General features: G+C 38.3%; 1 protein-coding gene across 1 annotated transcript in view; it reads left to right on the top strand.

The window, feature by feature from the left end:
• The window catches only part of LOC133659663 (plectin-like), a 269,882-nt gene extending 250,935 nt beyond the window's left edge, over nucleotides 1-18,947 (top strand). The window contains exons 54-73 of the mRNA XM_062062246.1: nucleotides 707-835; nucleotides 926-1,096; nucleotides 1,173-1,328; nucleotides 1,408-1,614; nucleotides 1,687-1,806; nucleotides 1,869-2,038; nucleotides 2,116-2,275; nucleotides 4,811-5,005; nucleotides 7,154-7,279; nucleotides 10,357-10,500; nucleotides 10,629-10,817; nucleotides 10,912-11,026; nucleotides 11,112-11,278; nucleotides 11,405-11,567; nucleotides 13,313-13,467; nucleotides 13,552-13,626; nucleotides 13,754-13,871; nucleotides 15,105-15,250; nucleotides 16,362-16,482; nucleotides 16,615-18,947. Of these exons, the coding sequence (XP_061918230.1) occupies nucleotides 707-835; nucleotides 926-1,096; nucleotides 1,173-1,328; nucleotides 1,408-1,614; nucleotides 1,687-1,806; nucleotides 1,869-2,038; nucleotides 2,116-2,275; nucleotides 4,811-5,005; nucleotides 7,154-7,279; nucleotides 10,357-10,500; nucleotides 10,629-10,817; nucleotides 10,912-11,026; nucleotides 11,112-11,278; nucleotides 11,405-11,567; nucleotides 13,313-13,467; nucleotides 13,552-13,626; nucleotides 13,754-13,871; nucleotides 15,105-15,250; nucleotides 16,362-16,482; nucleotides 16,615-16,643 (2,856 nt within the window). The 3' untranslated portion in view covers nucleotides 16,644-18,947. The remainder of the gene's footprint in view (nucleotides 1-706; nucleotides 836-925; nucleotides 1,097-1,172; nucleotides 1,329-1,407; nucleotides 1,615-1,686; nucleotides 1,807-1,868; nucleotides 2,039-2,115; nucleotides 2,276-4,810; nucleotides 5,006-7,153; nucleotides 7,280-10,356; nucleotides 10,501-10,628; nucleotides 10,818-10,911; nucleotides 11,027-11,111; nucleotides 11,279-11,404; nucleotides 11,568-13,312; nucleotides 13,468-13,551; nucleotides 13,627-13,753; nucleotides 13,872-15,104; nucleotides 15,251-16,361; nucleotides 16,483-16,614) is intronic.
• The last annotated feature ends 1,054 nt before the right edge of the window (nucleotides 18,948-20,001 follow it).

The raw sequence follows: 20,001 nt of genomic DNA, 5'->3' as shown, positions 1-20,001 counted from the left end.
TAGTGTGTGAATGTGAGTGTGAATGTTGTCTGTCTATCTGTGTTGGCCCTGTGATGAGGTGGCGACTTGTCCAGGGTCTACCCAGTCTTCCGCCCAAATGCAGCTGAGATAGGCTACAGCACCGCCGCGACCCCGAACGGGACAAGCGGTAGAAAATGGATGGATGGACTATTACTTAATGTAGGCAATTTAGCACTTTAAATACACTCACAAAGACCTAAGCACTAAACAATAACAACTACCTCATTGGTATGCGCGGTGAGGCATGATGGGAACAGGAAAGTCCTTCCCAAAGACATATGTTGATATGCCACAAATGCAGTAATATTTTTGTTGTGTGTTGATATTTTCTATTTGGCCCGAATATGTTTAGAGTTTATCTTTAGGTGATATTAGGAATTAAAAATATCTGTAGATAAAAAGTCATTTTGTGACGATACTGTACATTGTACTTGGCTCCGGTAAATCAAAACGCAGAATACTGGCAAGCAGTCACCAATCAGACAGCACTTTCTTCCCATTCTTAGAAGTGCAAAACACATTATTTGGTGTTCGAGTTCTAGGTACCACTATCAGCTGTGAATTGAACCTAGCGTCTGTGCTGGTCTAAATACTTGCTTATTCGAGAGAAAAAAAGTAACCTTGTGACCTTTGTGCCGCCTCGTGGTTACCATACGTTGCAGCTGAGCCAGTTTGCACTTAACAGGTGCAAGATATTACATTGGAGATTCAGGACCTCCTGCAGTGGCTGGACAACACAGATATCCGATTGTCGTCGTCCATAACCGTGTGGGGTATGCCGGAGTCTGCCACTGAGAGACTTAATGCTCATGTTGTAAGTAAGACAAACTCTTGCGTGTTTGTATTTGGTACTAATTAAACCTCTTCTTGCCCTACATTTCAATGTCTTCCTCTTCCTGAACAGGAGTTGTGCAATGAGATGGAGTCAAAGTGTCAAATGTACACAGATATGAAAATTGCCATCTGCAGAATGCTTGAAGACAGTAATGTTGTGCGGGGATCAAGTACAGAGCACAGCCTGTCAATCCTGGAACAAAGATGGACTTCTGTGTACAACAAAGTTCAGGAGCGAAAGGTTGATTTTCAGTTTCACCGTTTTAGCCATTCAATACAGCATTCCATCAAATATGTGTATATTGCTGTTCTTATAGGCAAAGCTTACAAAAGGCTTGATTCTGGCCAAGGAATTCCACAGGAACGTCAAGGACCTTCTCACTAAGATGACACAGTGTGAGGAGTCTACCAGGGTCCTACCGACTCCCAGCTTTGTTCTGGAAACAGTTTGTAACCAACTTCAGGATCACAGAGTATGTTATGTTGTGCAAATACCAGAACTCAATGACCCCTGTTTGGGATGTAATCTCTATGACTGTGTAATCTGTACAGACACTGTCTGGTGAAGTAAATGGTTATGGTGAGAAGAAAACCACGGTTGAGAATGCAGGCAGCAGACTTGCAGAACTTAGTAGGAAAGAAGACTGCGATGTTATCCATAACCTCATCATGACCATCCAGGATCGGTACAAAAAACTACAGCAATGTATTTCAGACAGAGGCAAGATGCTGGATGAGGTCAAAAAGAATGTCAAACAGGTGACAATGATTTTCCACCCTCACTTATATGCACCTTAACTAAGAATTTATGATATTATTCTAATGTTTCAGTTTAATAAACTCTGGCATCTCCTGGTGGAGTGGTTGACAGAGGTAGAAGCGACCTTGGACACACACAAAGAGATTGCGCCATCACATGAGGAGATTAAACAGCAGCTAATCGAGCAGAAGGTACATCCGGCATCACAGCTTTATATTTGTTCGTGTTGGGTTATCACCAGATTTGTTTTTAGGAGTTCCAGAAACTCCTGAGATCCAAGAGACCCATGTATGAGGCTGCGCTGAAAAGTGGACGCAACCTTCATGAGAGCGCTCAAAGCAGCCATGACAGACAGCACCTGAAAAACCTTCTGTCTGAACTCAAAGACACATGGGACACTGTCAGTGGAAAGTCTATGGAGAGGTATGGTGTTCTGTTAATGTCGGAAGAATCACATACATGTCTACCAAGTTTATGTAATTCTATTTTTTATCCCGCAGACAACATAAACTGGAGGAAGCCTTGCTGTTCTCGGGGAGATTCACTGATGCTCTACAGGCACTAAATGACTGGTTGTATAGAGCTGAGCCCCACTTGGCTGAGGATGTCCCTGTCAGTGGAGACAAAGACACAGTCAACAATCTGATAGACACACACAAGGTGTTGTTTGTAATCAGGATTTGTACATTGTTACCACAGTTTTTTTGTTTTACATTGTACACAAATACACTATAATTTGGCCTTTTTTCGAAAGTGTTCAACTGTTCATTCACTAATTTTACTTTCCACCCCAAATTTGTCCAAACTATCTGCAAGCCAAATTCTCACAATGCAGGGGTCACCTACTAATATAGTTTTTCAGAGAATGTACTACAGTAGTACCTCAACTTACAAACTTAATTGGTTGTGTGACAGAGCTCTTAACTCAAAACACTTGCATCTCAAATCAATGCCGCCAATTGAAATTAATTCAATATATTCAGTCAGTGTTTGGAACCCCCAAAATACAACCAATGTAACATGCCTTTTAAAGAGAAAACCAATAGAATTGATACAATAGAGTGGACTACAAACTAATATATATATATATATATATATATATATATATATATATATATATATATATATATATATATATATATATATATATATATATATATATATATATATATATATATTGATTGATTGATTGATTGATTGATTGAGACTTTTATTAGTAGGTTGCACAGTGAAGTACATATTCCGTACAATTGACCACTAAATGGTATCACCCGAATAAGTTTTTCAACTTGTTTAAGTCGGGGTCCACTTAAATTGATTCATGATACAGATATATACTATCATATATACTATCATCATAATACAGTCATCGCACAAGATAATCACATTGAATTATTTACATTATTTACCATCAGGGGTGTGGAAGGGGGGGGGGGGGGTTATGGACATCAAGTAGTGGACATAGAGAGAGAGAGAGAGAGAGAGAGAGAGAGAGAGAGAGAGAGAGAGAGAGAGAGAGAGAGAGAGAGAGAGAGAGAGAGAGAGAGAGAGAGGGATCAGAAGGCATAAGAAAAAGTATCTGCATTTCATTTGATTGTTTACATTTGATTATTAGCAATCCGGGGAGGGTGTTAGTTTAGGGTTGTAGCTGCCTGGAGGTGAACTTTCATTGCGGTTTTGAAGGAGGATAGAGATGCCCTTTCTTTTATACCTGTTAGGAGCGCATTCCACATTGATGTGGCATAGAAATAGAATGAGTTAAGACCTTTGTTAGTTCGGAATCTGGGTTTAACGTGGTTAGTGGAGCTCCCCCTGGTGTTGTGGTTATGGCGGTCATTTACGTTAAGGAAGTAGTTTGGCATGTACTTCGGTATCAGGGAGGTGTAGCGGATTTTATAGACTAGGCTCAGTGCAAGTTGTTTAACTCTGTCCTCCACCTTGAGCCAGCCCACTTTACAGAAATGGGTAGGAGTGAGGTGGGATATGGGGTGGAGGTCTAGAAGTAACCTGACTAGCTTGTTCTGAGATGTTTGGAGTTTAGATTTGAGGGTTTTGGAGGTGCTGGGGTACCAGGACGTGCATGCGTAATCGAAAAAGGGTTGAACGAGAGTTCCCGCCAGAATCCTCAAGGTGCTTTTGTTGACCAGAGAGGAAATTCTGTAGAGAAATCTCGTTCGTTGGTTAACCTTTTTGATTACCTTGGTTGCCATTTTATCACAGGAAAGGTTAGCCTCTAGAATGGAACCTAGGTAGGTGACCTCATCTTTCCTGGTGATAACATTGTCACCTACTTTTATGGTGAAGTCATTGACTTTCTTAAGTTTGATGTGGGACCCAAACAGGATGGATTCTGTTTTACCCAAGTGTATGGATAGCTTGTTGTCAGCGAGCCAGGTGCAAGTTCTACAGAGCTCAGCACTGAGGATTTTCTCCACCATATATATAAATATATATATATATATATATATATATATATATATATATATATATATATATATATATATATATATATATATATATATATATATATATATATATATATATATATATATGTATGTATGTACGTATATGTACATATACTATATATATATATATATATATATATATATATATATATATATATATATATATATATATATATATATATATATATATATATATATATGTATGTGTATGTATATATATATATATATATATATATATATATATATATATATATATATATATATATATATATATATATATATATATATATATATATATATATATATATATATATATATATATATATATAATTAACACCATGGACTTCCATGGTATCTCCTTTCAGCAGCTTTTCCGTATTTTCAAGGATAAATGTCTGCCATTTAAATATAATTTTAACATCTGCCTTTTGCTTTAACATGATGCAAACTAGCAGTAATACGCTTGCAACTTCGCCAAGTTGGCTACTCATTCAGTCATGTTTGTGATTTTTTTTTTTTCAATACATGAATATCATCAACTTCTTCTCAGCACTGTTCTTCACACTCACTTTCTTTCTTCCCATGTTTGGAAAACAACGTAATGTCCATCTCTAGCTATAAGAGTAAGACCAGATGTTTTGGGTTGATCTCCCAGGGTTCACTGTGACATTTGCGACGCCAACCAATGGTGTGTCACAGTTCCATAAGTTTTCCTTTCCTCTCTCTTTAGGTATTCCAAAAGGAGTTGGGGAAGCGAGCCGGGTGCATCAAGACCCTTAAGCGCTCAGTCAGGGATTTGACCAGGAGCAGCACAGCTGATGCACACTGGCTGCAGGAGCAGATGGATGAACTGGAGAGCCGCTGGGAGGTGGTTTGCAAGCTATCAGTCAGCAAGCAGGACAGACTGGAAATTGCACTTGAGCAGGTAGTTAAATATTTATTGTTTGTTTATGCGTGGTATCGTATGCGTACAATCGTATGCGCGCAATATGTATTATTTATTGCAAATTTTTTGGGTTGCAGCACTCCTGCAACCCAGAGAAGGACACGCGGTAGAAATTGGATGGATGGATATTTCTTAGCAGCAGAATTAATAGGAAATATTTCACTTTTATCCAAATTCAATTTGTAACCAGACAAATGGCCCAAAGCTTGAAGATTATTTAAGGCAGCCGGGACCGAGACGGAGATGTCCGAGAAACATTGAAGGAGGTCATCTTCATAGAAAGAGACTGCACATTGTGTCTACATATGCCCTTAATAAGTGGATTGGTGCGAAGCGCTATTGACAAAGACTCAATGGCAAGAGCAAAAAGCAATGGGCTCAGGGGGCAGCCCTGCCGTGTGGAATGGTAAAGGCGAAAATGTTTGGATTTAATATTATTTGTCTTGACCGAGGCCTCAGGAGATGAATATTGGAGCTTAATCCATGAAATAAAACTGTGGACCCCGGACATCTTATATGTAATATAAATGTGTAGGGGGGGTGTATGGTGTGTGTTCATTAAATATGTATTCTGATATATGTTCTTCACAGAAAATGAGCTAAATCCAGTGAGTCTCAGTTCGAAAAATTAATTAATAGTATCATTTTTCTTTTAATAAAAATCGAAAACGGGTCCCACAGACCCGAACACCACACAAGGGTTAAAACAACACGTCACTTGTACCCACAGCATTATTGTGTTAACTTTTCAAGTATTTAAGAATGTTTAGGAATAATATTTACAACAGAAAGTGAAGAAACACGGAGCAGTGAAGAACTGTTACCTTCCAGCTCAAAAGTCCGAAGCAAGAGGAAGTAAACAAACGAAAAAACGGCAAAGACACTTCCGGTTCTTCAAAAATAAAAGCGATACTTCAAAATTAAATATTATAACACCCTGTCTGGTTCATAATATATCGCAACAACATCACACTATTACACCTACCGTAATTTCCGGACTATAAGCCGCTACTTTTTCCCCTCGTTCTGGTCCCTGTGGCTTATACAAGGGTGCGGCTTATTTACGGCCTGTTCTTCTCCGACACAGATGAAGAGGATTTCGGTGGTTTTAGTACGCAGGAGGAAGATGATGACACAATGATTAAAGACTGACTTTTCATATACTTTTCGTTAGGCTGGTTATTTTGATAACGTACAGGCGAGCACTTTGTATTACTTTGCACCGTTGTATTATTTGTACTCTGCAAGAATGCTGTTCGCCATGTCAAAGATGTGAAAGTTTGATTGAATGATTGAAAGATTTATTGTTAATAAATGGGACGCTTTGCGTTCCCAAACAGTCATCTCTGTCCCGACAATCCCCTCCGTGGTAGCAGGAACCCCTATATACTACGGTAATTACACATCAAAACCCTGCGGCTTATATATGGAGCAATCTGTATTTTCCCCTAAATTTAGCTGGTGCGGCTTATAGTCAGGTGCGGCTTATAGTCCGGAAATTACGGTACTTTGAATGAACCCGGTTTAATCCGCATTATTAATAGAAGGAGAATAGTATTCAGACATAAAGCTAGCAGTTTGGATAATCATTTAAAGTTCACATTTAACAGGCTAATAGGACGATACAAAGTGCACGACAAAGGGTCCTTGCCTTTTTTCAAGCAGAAAGAAATTGAAGCTTGGTTAAGCATTTGTTGGAGGCTGCGAGATTCAAACGATTAATTGTAGATGTCCAATAATAGAGGGGCTAGCTTATGCCTACATTTTTTTTTTTAATACGGGAGGATATCCAACTGGTCCTGGGGATTTTTCTTTTTGTAGTGATATTGTTGCAACATTTAATTCTGCAGCAGTAATTGGTCTCTCAAACTCTACCGCAGCGGACTGATCAACCGAGAGGATGTTCAAATTGGCAAAAAAATTATCAAGTTCAGGAGTTAAAAAAAGAGAGGATGAGTGAAGGGACACTTAAAGATTCCTAAATACATTATTGATCTCAACATCATCCTTAACTATACCCGAATTGGATTCAATCTATGGATCAGCAACTATGTCTTAATTTAAAAAAAAAAGTTGATTGTATTTGGCTACTAACTTGTATCTTATCTTAATTTTTGTTCTCATGAGGCTGAGAAATTTGATGGCCTTGTCCACACATTCATGGAGCACCTTACTGAGGCAGAGAGGACATTAAAATATGGGGTCATACCAGATGAGGAAAAGGGTCTGCTTACCTTCCGCAAACAACATGAGGTAATGTATCATCGTTCCTATGCATTCCATTATTACTACTACTGTTAACTGTGTCTTATTAATACATCAATAGATCTTTGTACTCCTGTAAACTAGGTGAGAATGTATTTTCTTTGGCTTACAATTGAATGATGGGCATATTACAGATGTAATTTATGGGAGCTGAATCTAAATGGAGCCATTCCTTTCAAAGAGCCGTTTATAATCTTTTTAATTTTATTTTATGCAAATATTGGTGGGAATTATTCAGAAAATTGTAATATAATTTTATTTCTTTGTGTTTTCATTGTAAACATTCCATGAGGTTATGCTATGGATCCATGCTTTGACAGCGACACCACAATTTTTAATTACTCCTCACCTAAAAAACTTTGTAGCAGTACAGCATTTTAACAAACAGAAAAAACACACAATAAGAACAGTGTGTGCGTGTTTGTATAAAACTAGACAAACATTACGTGTAAATACATAATTGTACTACCCTACCTGCTGTGTGTATGCTTGTATGCGGAGCCGAATGTAAAAATGCATTCATACTTTTCTAGCAGATATATTTTGATAATTTACATCTCATTTAGCTCATTTTCATCACATTTAAGTTTAAATTAAATGGTGACTCTAAAGGTTATTTCTAAATCCAAATATTAAATATAAATGTTAAACCTAAATGTTGAATTTAAATATCAATGTTAAATATAAATCCAAATATTAGATATAAATGTTGAACCTAAATGTTAAATCTCAACATTAAATTTAAATTTTAAATGTAAATCTAAATGTTAAATATAGCACTGCGAATGGCCGCCACGGTACTGTGCGCTCTCATAGTTGCGATTTTCTTTGTATCTTGCATTGAACAAAGAGAAAATAGTTACCCAAGTCAAATTCCTTGTGCGCTAACCATACCTGGCCAATAAATCTGATTCTAATTCTTATTCTGATATGATTGTTGCAAATATTACACCAATCCGACACCTGCCTCTCAGTGCACGGACACGCCTACATCCTGACTGACTGCGGGAGACGTGAAGCATGGCAGATAATTAATGACAAATGATTGCCAATAAAGTTGCAAATTATTGAAAATTTTAGCAGTGTGCATGTTGTGTTGCATTGTGACAAAGACGATCGAACAGCTGAGTGCTTCAATTACTGATCCGACATTGAATTAAGGACAATGGTGCTTCTTACTGTACATGTCTCTCTTATCTCTTACACCAAGGCAGCGCGCATAAATACATATTTGTATGTGTCCTTCATCATTGTGCTGCTTTGTTACAAGATTGTGTCATTGGAAACATCACGATCATGTTAAGTTGCTTCCTGCAGCCGACACGCTCGCTTTAGGACTGTTCTAAAGAATGCAGTTTGTGTACACGAAAAGTAACACGTAAAAGGACCATATCAGCATGCGCCGGATTCAAACTTTTGACCAAATGATAACTTCACATTCACTATGATCTTGTTTTTACCATTTAGCTCACAATTAAGACATATTCTAAAGAACAGATATAAACCAAGCGTGTCAGCTGCAGTAAGCAACGGAACATGACTGTAATTGTGTTGTTTGTAGCAAATTAATGTTCATATGTGACTAGGGATTGGTACCGTTAACATGTGAACTCATACTGTACCAATTATTGGTACCAGTACGCAATGGCACCAATTTTTAGTACGTTTGTTTTTTGATAATAAAATCTAATTTTTTATTGCAACATTTAAAAATGAGCTGAATATGATAACTGCTGTCCAGTTGTTATATCTTGTTTTATTATTACATCTCTGAGTCTCAATTACAAATGCAAGTCCAGGACATTACATGGCAGTAGTGTAAAGTTTATGGCATGTTGGCTCGTCAGTTCAGTCTTTGCTGTCTAGCCTTTTGTTGCATCCTAAAAATGGTTAATGCTGTAAGTATTGTACTTATTACGCACCATCTGTTTGAGAACAAAGTGCATCTTTGTTGTAGTTTTCAATAACAAATTTGGAGGCGTTGAAATCGACTCGAAAAATCGCTAATGCTAATCAGTAGCATGTCAATAGCAAAGTCAATGTGTATTAGCATCAAGCTAGTGCATTCTTTGGAAAAGTGGAGCCTTACTTCACTTACCTTTGAGCGTTTTTTGAGTCAATTGCTGTGTTGGCATTGGAAATTGCAACTTTACCTGAAAGTAGTTTGGCTGAGTTTGCTCTCAGTCTGCCGAAGTGTAAAGAGTTGGCTGAGTCGGCAACCATGCGTGATGTAATTTGCTACCCAAATAACGTAAAATGCCGCCTTTAGATTTTATGTAAATCGGCGCCCGGAAGGATTCGGTCGGTGCCAAAAACGTATCGGATTCGGTACCCAACCCTATATGTGACACAATCATAAAGGAACAGCACAGGGACATAATGATGGACACATACAAAAATGTGTTCATGCACAGTACCTCGGCGTGAGAATAAAGAGAGACATACCGTATAAGAAGTGCTATTAACCTCAATTCCCTTCATTGTCTGAAGCGGAAGTAAGTTTAATCGCATTGTTTCAAATATGCAATACACCATGTACACTCACACGTTTTGGAGCAAAAATGTTTAACAATATGCAACCTTATTGGAATTTATTTGTCATTAATCATCTGTCATGTTTCGCTTCTACAGGGATGTAAGGGTCTCCGTGCACTGATAAGCAGTGATGTAGGCGTCGGATTGGTGCAATATGTGCATATTCTGTAAATATTCACTTGGCGAGACATTTAGATTCGACATTTATATTTAAAATTAACATTTTGGTTTAAAATGTAGATTTAACATTTGATTTACTTACAAGAGCCATTCAAAAGACTTCAATTGTTCACGAACATCACATCTCTAAGGCATATCTGAGTAGGTCAAAGGTGAGGTAGAGTCAGGCCTACAAAAGAGGGTTGGTAGTTGTTCATTAACAAGGGAAGTCATTCAGGGAGGCTCCTGCTTGACCCCACTCACACTGTTGTTTGGGGCCATAAGGCCGCATTGTTGTTTAAGCAAATACAAACACTGAAAAAAAGTGATTAAATAAAATGCTGACCAGAGCTTTTGTTTGCTTTCCACAGGAGTCAATGGTTACTTTGCAGGCTCGGGCAGTGGAGTTGGAGAACATCCAGCGTCTAGGTGATGAGATTCTCTCATCCTGTCACCCAGACTCTGTTATTACCCTTAAGTCTTGGATGGGTGTTGCCAAAACCCGCTATGAGGAGGTTAGGATTTTTTTGACAGCATGAGGGGAAAATGGAGCAGAACAATAAGGGTTTTTTCAATTTGTGTTAAGTAAATACATTTCTATCAGGTATTTGTAATGATACCATCCTTGTGTATTTTGAGACAGGTTCTGACATGGGCCCAGCAGCAGGACCTAAAGATCCAGACCAGTTTAGCATCACTGGAGGCGGAGCGAGAGGAAGTCCAGAGGCTGTTGGAGTGGATCTCCTCAGCACAAGAAGCTGTCAACATCAGAGATGAAGAGCCTTTGCCTGAAAACACAGAACAGAACCAAGAACTGATTGAGCAACACGCCGTATGTTGTTTTATTTTTTCTGTCATGTGTAAATGCTCCAGGTGGTCGTGTGGAGACAATCACAGTTCAGCTAATATAATTTTTTTGTGTGCAGGAATTCATGAAGGAGTTGAATATAAAGTTCCCAGATGTTGAAAATGCAACAAAGTCCTGCAAACATAAAAATGTTTCTAAACAGCATATTTCTCCCAGCAAACGGCCTTTCATAAGTAAAAACACTGTCACTTTAGTGTAACCATCTATACAGATCATGTGTAATAGTTATTTAAGAGAGTTGCTTTTTCCCCCACCCAGAGAGAAGGAGCATAATGAAGCTGCAGCCAGCGGCACCAATCCCCCTGGAGCACCTTGACCCACAGACACCGCTGCTCAGTCACCTGGTCAGTCAGTGGCAGAAACTTTGGCTCCTGGCTCTGGCGAGACAAAAATATTTGGAACAACACCAGCAATCACTCAAAGAGGTTATTGTGTTTTGTAACATTGTTCACATGAAAGCGATTGTTAGAAAAGTCCAACTTGTATGCAAGTACATTTTGTCCAAAATTAAGCCCGACATGATGTTATAATGTTTTTGTTTTTGTGAACAGATGGAAGAATTTGCCAACTTTGACTTCAATGTTTGGCGAAAACGCTACATTCAGTGGATCAGTCATTTGAAGTCTCGGATCTTGGACGTGTTCCGCAACATTGACAGGGATCAAGATGGACGCATCAGTCAGAAAGAGCTCATCGACTATGTTCTTGCTTCTAGTAAGATCACATGGCTCTTGCCTCCATTGTATGAAGCTGACATTAATGTTAATGTGTGGCTAAACTTAACAATCAAACTAATGCATTCATTTTTACTTTTACATTGATAATATTGTACTATACATATGGCCAGTACAAATGCTGAGGAACACCTGAGAGATTAGAAATATGTAGAATTCTATTAGTTTATAATTATCTCCTATTTAATGTGTAAATCGGTATAAAATGGGGATAGGTTGATTGGCAACACTAAATTGACCCCAGTGTGTGAATGTGAGTGTGAATGTTGTCTGTCTATCTGTGTTGGCCCTGCGATGAGGTGGCGACTTGTGCAGGGTGTACCCCGCCTTCCGCCCGATTGCAGCTGAGATAGGCTCCAGCACCCCCCGCGACCCCAAAAGGATAAGCGGTAGAAAATGGATGGATGGAATCGGTATAAAATGAGACATAGCAGGAAAGCCATTGAAGCAAGGAATATCAAATTCATTGTCATATCAAACTCTCCGTCATTGGTATGGTACACTCTCAAATATAGAGGTAGTGCAGCGTGTACCCAAAAGGGTACGACGGTTGTCGCTGGGGGTCTACATTTTTAAGAGACATTTAGGTACCCTTTAGTCCAGGTCCATTTGTGTACCTAATCAGTAATTATAACCTTATAAATAATAATGTACAAATGTCAGTGCAATTGTTATAACACCCTAACCCTGTACAGCCTAAATTGTTTCACATAGCAGGAACTTCTCAAATAGCTAAGAGTGCCAGGATGACATAAATATGTGCTTGAAGCCATAATTAAAGGGAAAAACAGCTCAATACACAAAAATAAGTAAAATCTTGGATGAAATTGACAATATAGCAAGATCATGTTGAAATGATTAATAGAATAGAAATTAGATGTCAATAATGAAATATGCTAATAACAGATACATGTATTATTTATTACTCATTTTTAGTTATTCATTGCATTTTACTTTTATTGCTGTATGTAAAAATGGCACCACTGAAGTGGCAGCTCCGTGCTTTTTATGTCATAATTTGTGTTTTTTAATGTTTCCCACTTGTTTGTTTTTTTGGTTTAAACCCGTTTGGGAGAACTAGGGGTGGCTCTTTCGTGACTTTTGCACTTACTTTTAATATGTTTATATTATAGTACCTTTTTTAATTTCCCCATTGAGGGATGAATTAAAGTCTATGCTATCCTAATTAATATTATCATTACTAATGACTGTAAATGCCTTAATGCCTTTATAATAATAGTACTATTAGTATGCCTTATTTAAAATACTACTAATGATAGGTATTATTTATGACTTAAACACATTTTTAAAGCAGCATTTACCCTTAGTGTACTGTTGAAAATGGTATGAATTTGTACTTTATATCACCTTGTACCCTTTTTGGTAGTATTAGGGTATACTTCTGGCCTCTTAAAAAACAATATTGTACCTATAAATGTATCCATAGGTACAAAAATGTTGTTGTTTCGTTCCTCTATTTTTAAGTAGGTATGGTTTTTTTGTTTCCGACATATCAAGGACCATCTCATAGTTACGTATGCACAGTTGAACATGCCTGAAAAGAAGTAGTAAGAAGCATTGAAATTGTTAGGCCTTTTAACAGAACAATTCTGCATAGACATATTTTACATGTACATCCTGCACACAATGAAAATCGATTAATTCACCACATTTCTACTTGCCGTGAACATACAAATTAACTTGAAACATTTCTCTCTATTACAGAATTCCCCACCAACTCTTTAGAAATGAATGCGGTGGCAAACATCTTTGACATCAATAGTGACGGCTTCATTGACTACTACGAGTTTGTGAGTGCGCTGCACCCGAGCAGAGATCCCTACAGGAAAACTCTGGATGCGGATCAAATCAATGAAGAGGTGCAAATGGTGTTTGTTTAAGGATAAATGAGCTGTTTACGAAAGGCTTTAAAAGCATGTTTCCCATGGTATTGCGTTCTGTAGGTGAGCCGTCAGGTATCTCAGTGTAACTGCCCTCGGAGGTTCCAAGTGGAGCAGATCAGTGCCAATAGATACAGGGTGAGTCGTCTTAGTAGATATCTGTGTCACCTTCTCTACAGGTGGTGTTTATTTATACCATAGTGCTGATGTGTATGTGTTACCATTGTTATTGCAATGTACCCAAAGTTAATTTCTGTTTCGGCAGTTCGGAGATTCCCAACAGCTGCGGATGGTTCGGATCTTGCGAAGCACACTAATGGTCAGAGTGGGAGGAGGTTGGACTGCTCTAGATGAGTTCTTGGTGAAGAATGATCCCTGCAGAGGTCAGTACAGTACACAATGGCAGATTGTAGTTAAAAGTTTACTGACAGAATGTGTCAATAAAAACAATCTATGAAGATAAAAAAATATCATGATCAATAAGGAAACAATAAATGTACCGTAATTTCTGTTCTATAAGTTGCTACTTTTTTCCCACACTTTGACCATCAGATCAATGAAATTGCCAAATCGATCGCGGTGGACCAATGAAATTGTTCACATTAAATCAAATGCACTCATACAATCATTCAGTCAGCCATGTAGTGTGATCAGGACTCACCCTCGTCATAGAAAAGAAGCGAGAAAATGCACACAACGCAGCCCCAAAGCCAAAGGCGGTCGACCCGGCCATCAAAAGAAAGAAAAAAGCGAAAGGATGAATAGAGTGCTCAATTACCTCTCCGGTAGGCTACTGTATATCGTAGTCTTGTTCCGATACTAACATTTTGGTATTAGTACGATTGCCAATATGTATTTTTAGAATTGCCGATTCTGCCATTCTCCCTCTTCTGTCTCCAATCTGTTTCTGCTTGTATGCACTGTGTATGTTTGTTAACTCACTTAACACATGCGCTGGCTTAGCAACGTCAACAGGGCATGCCGGTATGCGCATGGAAAAAAAGTACCCGTATTTTTTAAAGGCAATATAGTACCTTTTTTAATTCATTAGTTCCGCGGTACTTTGTTAGTACTGGTATACCATACAACAGTATACCATGTAACAGGCACAGTCTTTTGTTAAATTTGTGAATAAACACAAACACCTGTGTAAATATTTCACATTTCAATGTGTACGCCAGCTGCTTATAGACTTATGCGGCCAATATATGTACGAAATAAAATGTGTCTAATTAAGAGCTGGATGCAACTCATATTTAGGTGCGCTTTATAGCCCAGAAATTACGGTACATGAGGGCTAAGGCCATAGTTACACATTTGTAGTGTATGTTTATTGCCAGCATACCTGAAGAACGTCACACATTTCCATACAATTGTGTTGAAGAGTGAAATGTGGGCAAAGAAGGGATATGGCCTGCAGACCAGGTTAGAAGAAATCAGGATTTTAAAACAACATGAAAACTACAGAAGAGATCATGTAGAAAATTACAGACATTACCGCCACCTCGAGGATACAACTGAGTTTCTCTCATATGCAATCTGTTCCCAGGCTGCTATGTTAAGATGTGCTAAGTTTGATCATATTGTAACTCATTCTAATGCTGTTTTGCCAACAGTAAAAAGTCGGACCAACCTGAAGATCAAGGAGAAATACTTGTCTCCAACAAACAGCGCCTCCAAAGGATTGACTGTCAGCAGGTCTAACTCAAGCCTCAGTCTGTACAGCAGTGCCTCTGCCCCCACCAGCCCCATGACACGCAAGGCAAGCCATCACTTAATTGTTCTGACAGCGGAACAAAAGGATTACTACTACAAGTTAACACAGCATTGATCGATCAATATACATGAGTTTAACACCGCTGATAGTCGGTTCACGCTAGTGAAGATTGAAATATATAATTACGATGCATTTACAACTGTGGAATATGTTGTCTGGTGTAGTTCAGGGGTGTCAAACAGATGGCCCGAGTGCCGGATCAGGCCCGCGAACAGGTTTTATCCGGCCCATTGGATGAGTTTGCCAAGTATAAAAATGTACTTGAAATTTTTGAATGAAAGAAATGGCTGTTCTAAATGTGTCCACTGGATGTCGCAGTAGCAATTCTTTGTATCTTTGTAGCTCAGTGGTGTCAAAGTCAAGGCCCATGGGCCAGAATGATCTATGGCCCCCAGGATGATATTTGATTAGTATTAGAACCGGCAGCCACCTGCTGCTGTTTTGCACACACCAATACTCCATCAGTGTTGGTGCTAGGAATTTTCAAAATGGGGTCCCAGGGACCCCATCAAGTCATAAAAATGGGGTCTCACAGTAAATTTTGGGGGTCCCACTTTTTTGTAACCACTGTGATAAATGATAAATGTATGCATTATCCTGTTATATCTCACATTTTATATTGTGTTTTGGAAAAAGGTTGTCATAAACGTTACTTAATTCCTTTAAAAAAAATATACAAAAGAAAATACATTTTTATGCATATATAAATGTATTCAGTTATAAACATTCATTTCACTTTCTTCTTTCCTTCATGGATCTAAACTTTACCGCTGCCGGTATTTTTTTCTATATTTTTATCGTAATATTTTCAGAACGTGTTTGTTCTATTTTGGCCAAAGTAAGACAAAGAAAAACAATCTGAAGTTGTCTTTATTTTTTAGTTTTAATGCCATGGTTTTGATCATCCGGCCCGCGTGTGCACAGATTTCGTTCCATGCGGCCCCTGAGCTAAAATGACTTTGACACCCCTGGTGTAGTTGCATGTGTGAATGATTGTCTGTTTCATGACATGTGACGCTAGGAGGCTCCAACTTCCCCATGACACTGAACAGAATAAGCTGTGGAAAATGTACAAATGGATATTTGTTTTTTTAAGGCTCTACTCCGCCGAAGCCTCTCAGGTGACCGCTGCATTCGTCCGAGAAGTTCCATCGCTGCTCTGGGATCTGAACCCCTGTTTGTTACGACTGAGGGAGACGACATGTTATCACCATCAGGTGAGGAGATCTTCTCACTTTAATGAGATGTCAAGTCGTTTTGTTATGTAATGCAAGTTATAGGTCACAATCATAATTGTATACCATAAAGTATTGAGCTTTTTTTGTTTGCATTCTTCTGAACCCCTCCAGAAGAGGCTGAGAAGCTGCTACCCACATGATGGCCTTTGCCTCCGAGGTCCTTGTGTCTTCTAAACCTAAACATCCTCACGGCCCCGAGACACGGTGATAAGTAGAAGTACAGTGATTGAGAGGCCAAAAAAATAAAGCAAAAAACAAAAGCAGATCCTGAAAAGAAAGTACTGTTGGAGGTCAGGATGCAGAAACATTTGCACCTTTTGTGATGTCTATGTGAAAATACTGACATGAGAACTGTCCCTCCTGGTGTGAGTCATAATATTTTATATTCCCTGTTTCAATTCACACAGACTTTCATTGCAGAGAAAATCGTTTTTTATGCATAGAAATGTGATGCATGCTAGCCTGAACCTTGTAATATCATAAAGTGCCAACATTTGTGCACATACTGTGTTTCAAAAACACAATTACCCAAACATTAGTATACCAGCAGCATACAGTATGTTCAACTGTGGGATGTTTTTTGTCATTTTCCATAAGCATGATGTTGTTGTCAGCGGGCCACACGTTTGTGTCTTTTACTCTTTCTGATGCTTTTAAGTAATTGAGCTTATTTTTTTATTTTGTTTACAGTCCTGTAATGTTAGGATATTTTAAACACCGAAGATTGTCTACTGAACAACGCACTGATTTTTGACAGGTTGTAGAGATTATTTGCTCAGGATTGGTTTTGCATTTGGATGTATTTTTTTATATGCTGTGGAAAATATACTGTATACGTTTTCATTTTTACTCTAGGAAGGTCTTCTTTAGCACTTTTTTTTCCATTTAAAAAGCACTTTCTGTGTCAGAGAAAGAAATTTGACAGTTGTGAAATACATGTCGAAATGCCAAACTGTAATTCTGTGTACAAAGTTCATGAATTTATACTCAACTACTGCATACTTTCTTTTTCATATTCAGTATCTTGTACCAAAAGTGTCTGTCTTCCATGATTATTTCTATCTTTCCTTTTACGTTTCTTTGTTTCCAATAATTTAGCTTTAGTGCTCTTGTTTGAATGTGTTAGTCATGTGAGACCACTTTACCCTGAGATAGCGAGAATTGCAAATTCAAATTCAGCCAAATTCTTAACTTTTCATGGCTGCAAACACGCTAAATATTTGGCTTTTTTCTTTTACTACAGTTTGGGCCTGATCTACACAGATCCAAATAAGACAAGCTGAATAGCATGTGCAAACTATAAAATTGTGTGTACTATTAGTGGTACATGCAACTTGGTATAAGTGCAAAAGCGATGCAGCCTGCCCTATTTAAATGAGGTGTTTGCGTGTATATAGGCTGTTACCATGGATACACTAATTTCCCTTCATATTTATGGAATCATATGCTCCAACCTGTAGTGTTTATCTTCTTGTTGTTGACATGCAGCACACAAATCTTTATACCACCTATTATGGGCTATATTGAAGCACAATCTAGACAATACAACCTATTTTTAGTGCACTGAAGGTGCACTCTGGAAGGTGTTGTGTTGTTGTGAAGGTGCATCTGGAGTGATCCAGATCCAAGACAATGCCTGTTGCAAGATTTACTGTGGTTTTTATAGGCGATATTTCACTATAATATACTGTTTCCCCAATATTGAAAACAACACCACCAAAACGGATCAAATACATTAGTTTTAACCAGCATTCAGCAGCTATATAATTATATTTCTGAATCGGGGATATGTAATTATTTTTTATTTATGATAGTGCAAATATGTTGACACACATGTTTGATGGAGGATTATTTGTCCATTGCCTTTGACACAAATGTTTGATGGAGGATTATTTGTCCATCGCCTTTCCCGGGCATCTAATGTGCCGTTTGTGCGTAACTGTGCCACTTTGCACGTTTTCAAATACAAAACAGCGGACACAGAGCAGTCTTAGCCTTGATAAATCACATTGCGAGTGCCAGATAATTATATTTGCATCACCTTCCTCCGGGATTGTGGGCGTTTTAATAATCAGCATACATTCTGCATATACGAAAGGACAAACACGCCAATTTGGATGGTGCTCTATATTTTGTACATTTAGGGGAATGATTCCTCCGCACACGAGCTTGGTAGATCAACATTCAGTGCGCTATCAGGTTTGCACATGTTTTATTACACGCAAACCTTTAGTAAATCAGGCTCTAAATTTACATTACGATTATGACCTACTCCAAGATTGTCCTAAATTTGTTCATTGTATCATTATATGGTTAACAAAAGAACCCCCAACATTGTAACTTCTACTATGCACCCCAACCTTTCTCTACTGTCACTAATCATTCTATGTCTACCTGTACAAGTGAATACATGTTTTGCTATGAAATAAACATATTTGTTGTGATTATTTCCTCATTAGAATGAATAATTAGATTAGTCGTTTTATATATATATTTTTCTATTGTTTTTATTTTGGCTGATTCAATATGCAACATTTTTTATTTTGTGTAATGTTTTTGTCAGCAAATGTGAGAATAGCACTAACTCGACGTAGTAGTTTCTGAAGATTTAGGCCATGTACACATTGTCCTCTATTGTGCGGTAATGGCAGAAATTTCATCTGTGGATCTTCAGATCAGTCTGGCCTCCTGCTGGATCTTCGAGGCTCACTTACAACTAACATGCAGTACTAAAAACACAGTCACACTGCTTTTAACCCAGAGGCCAGCAGTGTATTGTTCTTTTACCAAAGTACTGACAATGCCTTGTCAAGGCATCACTTTGCGCTGTTGCTGAGGTCTATCAAAACAAATTACCCTGACCTGTTTGGCTGAGATGGGTTGATTATACAATCTACATATGCAGTAAATGTAAAAACGGCAAATTTAAAGTTCTTTCAATTGACAGAGTCAAATATATACATACACACCTCCTAATACTTGGAAAAAGTATAATCTTGGCTGGATAGTCGATCACTGTTAATGGCAGAATTGGTAGTTTTTTAAATTCTAATTGGTTTTCTGGCGCAGAGCCCCTTTTGTGTATAATCTACAGCAGGGGTCCCCAAAAATTTGGCCGGTGGCCGGGCTTTATATATATGTATATATACACTATATTGCCAAAAGTATTTGGCCACCCATCCAAATGATCAGAATCAGGTGTCCTAATCACTTGGCCCGGCCACTGGTGTATAAAATCAAGCACTTAGGCATGGAGACTGTTTCTACAAACATTTGTGAAAGAATGGCCCGCTCTAAGGACTTCAGTGATTTCAAGCGTGATTTCAGGAGTTGGGCTTGGCCCCTTAATTCCAGTGAAAGGAACTTTGAATGCTCCAGGATACCAAAACATTTTGGACAGTTCAATGCTCCCATATTGGACAGTTCCATGCTCCCAATCTTCCTCTTTCAACATGACTGGGCACCAGTGCACAAAGCAAGGTCCAAAAAGACATGGAT

This window comes from Entelurus aequoreus, linkage group LG11, assembly GCF_033978785.1.
Source record: "Entelurus aequoreus isolate RoL-2023_Sb linkage group LG11, RoL_Eaeq_v1.1, whole genome shotgun sequence".
NCBI classification, from domain to species: Eukaryota; Metazoa; Chordata; class Actinopteri; order Syngnathiformes; family Syngnathidae; genus Entelurus; species Entelurus aequoreus.
The sequence above is the reverse complement of the archived record's forward strand: the minus strand, read 5'-3'. Positions and strand labels throughout refer to the sequence as shown.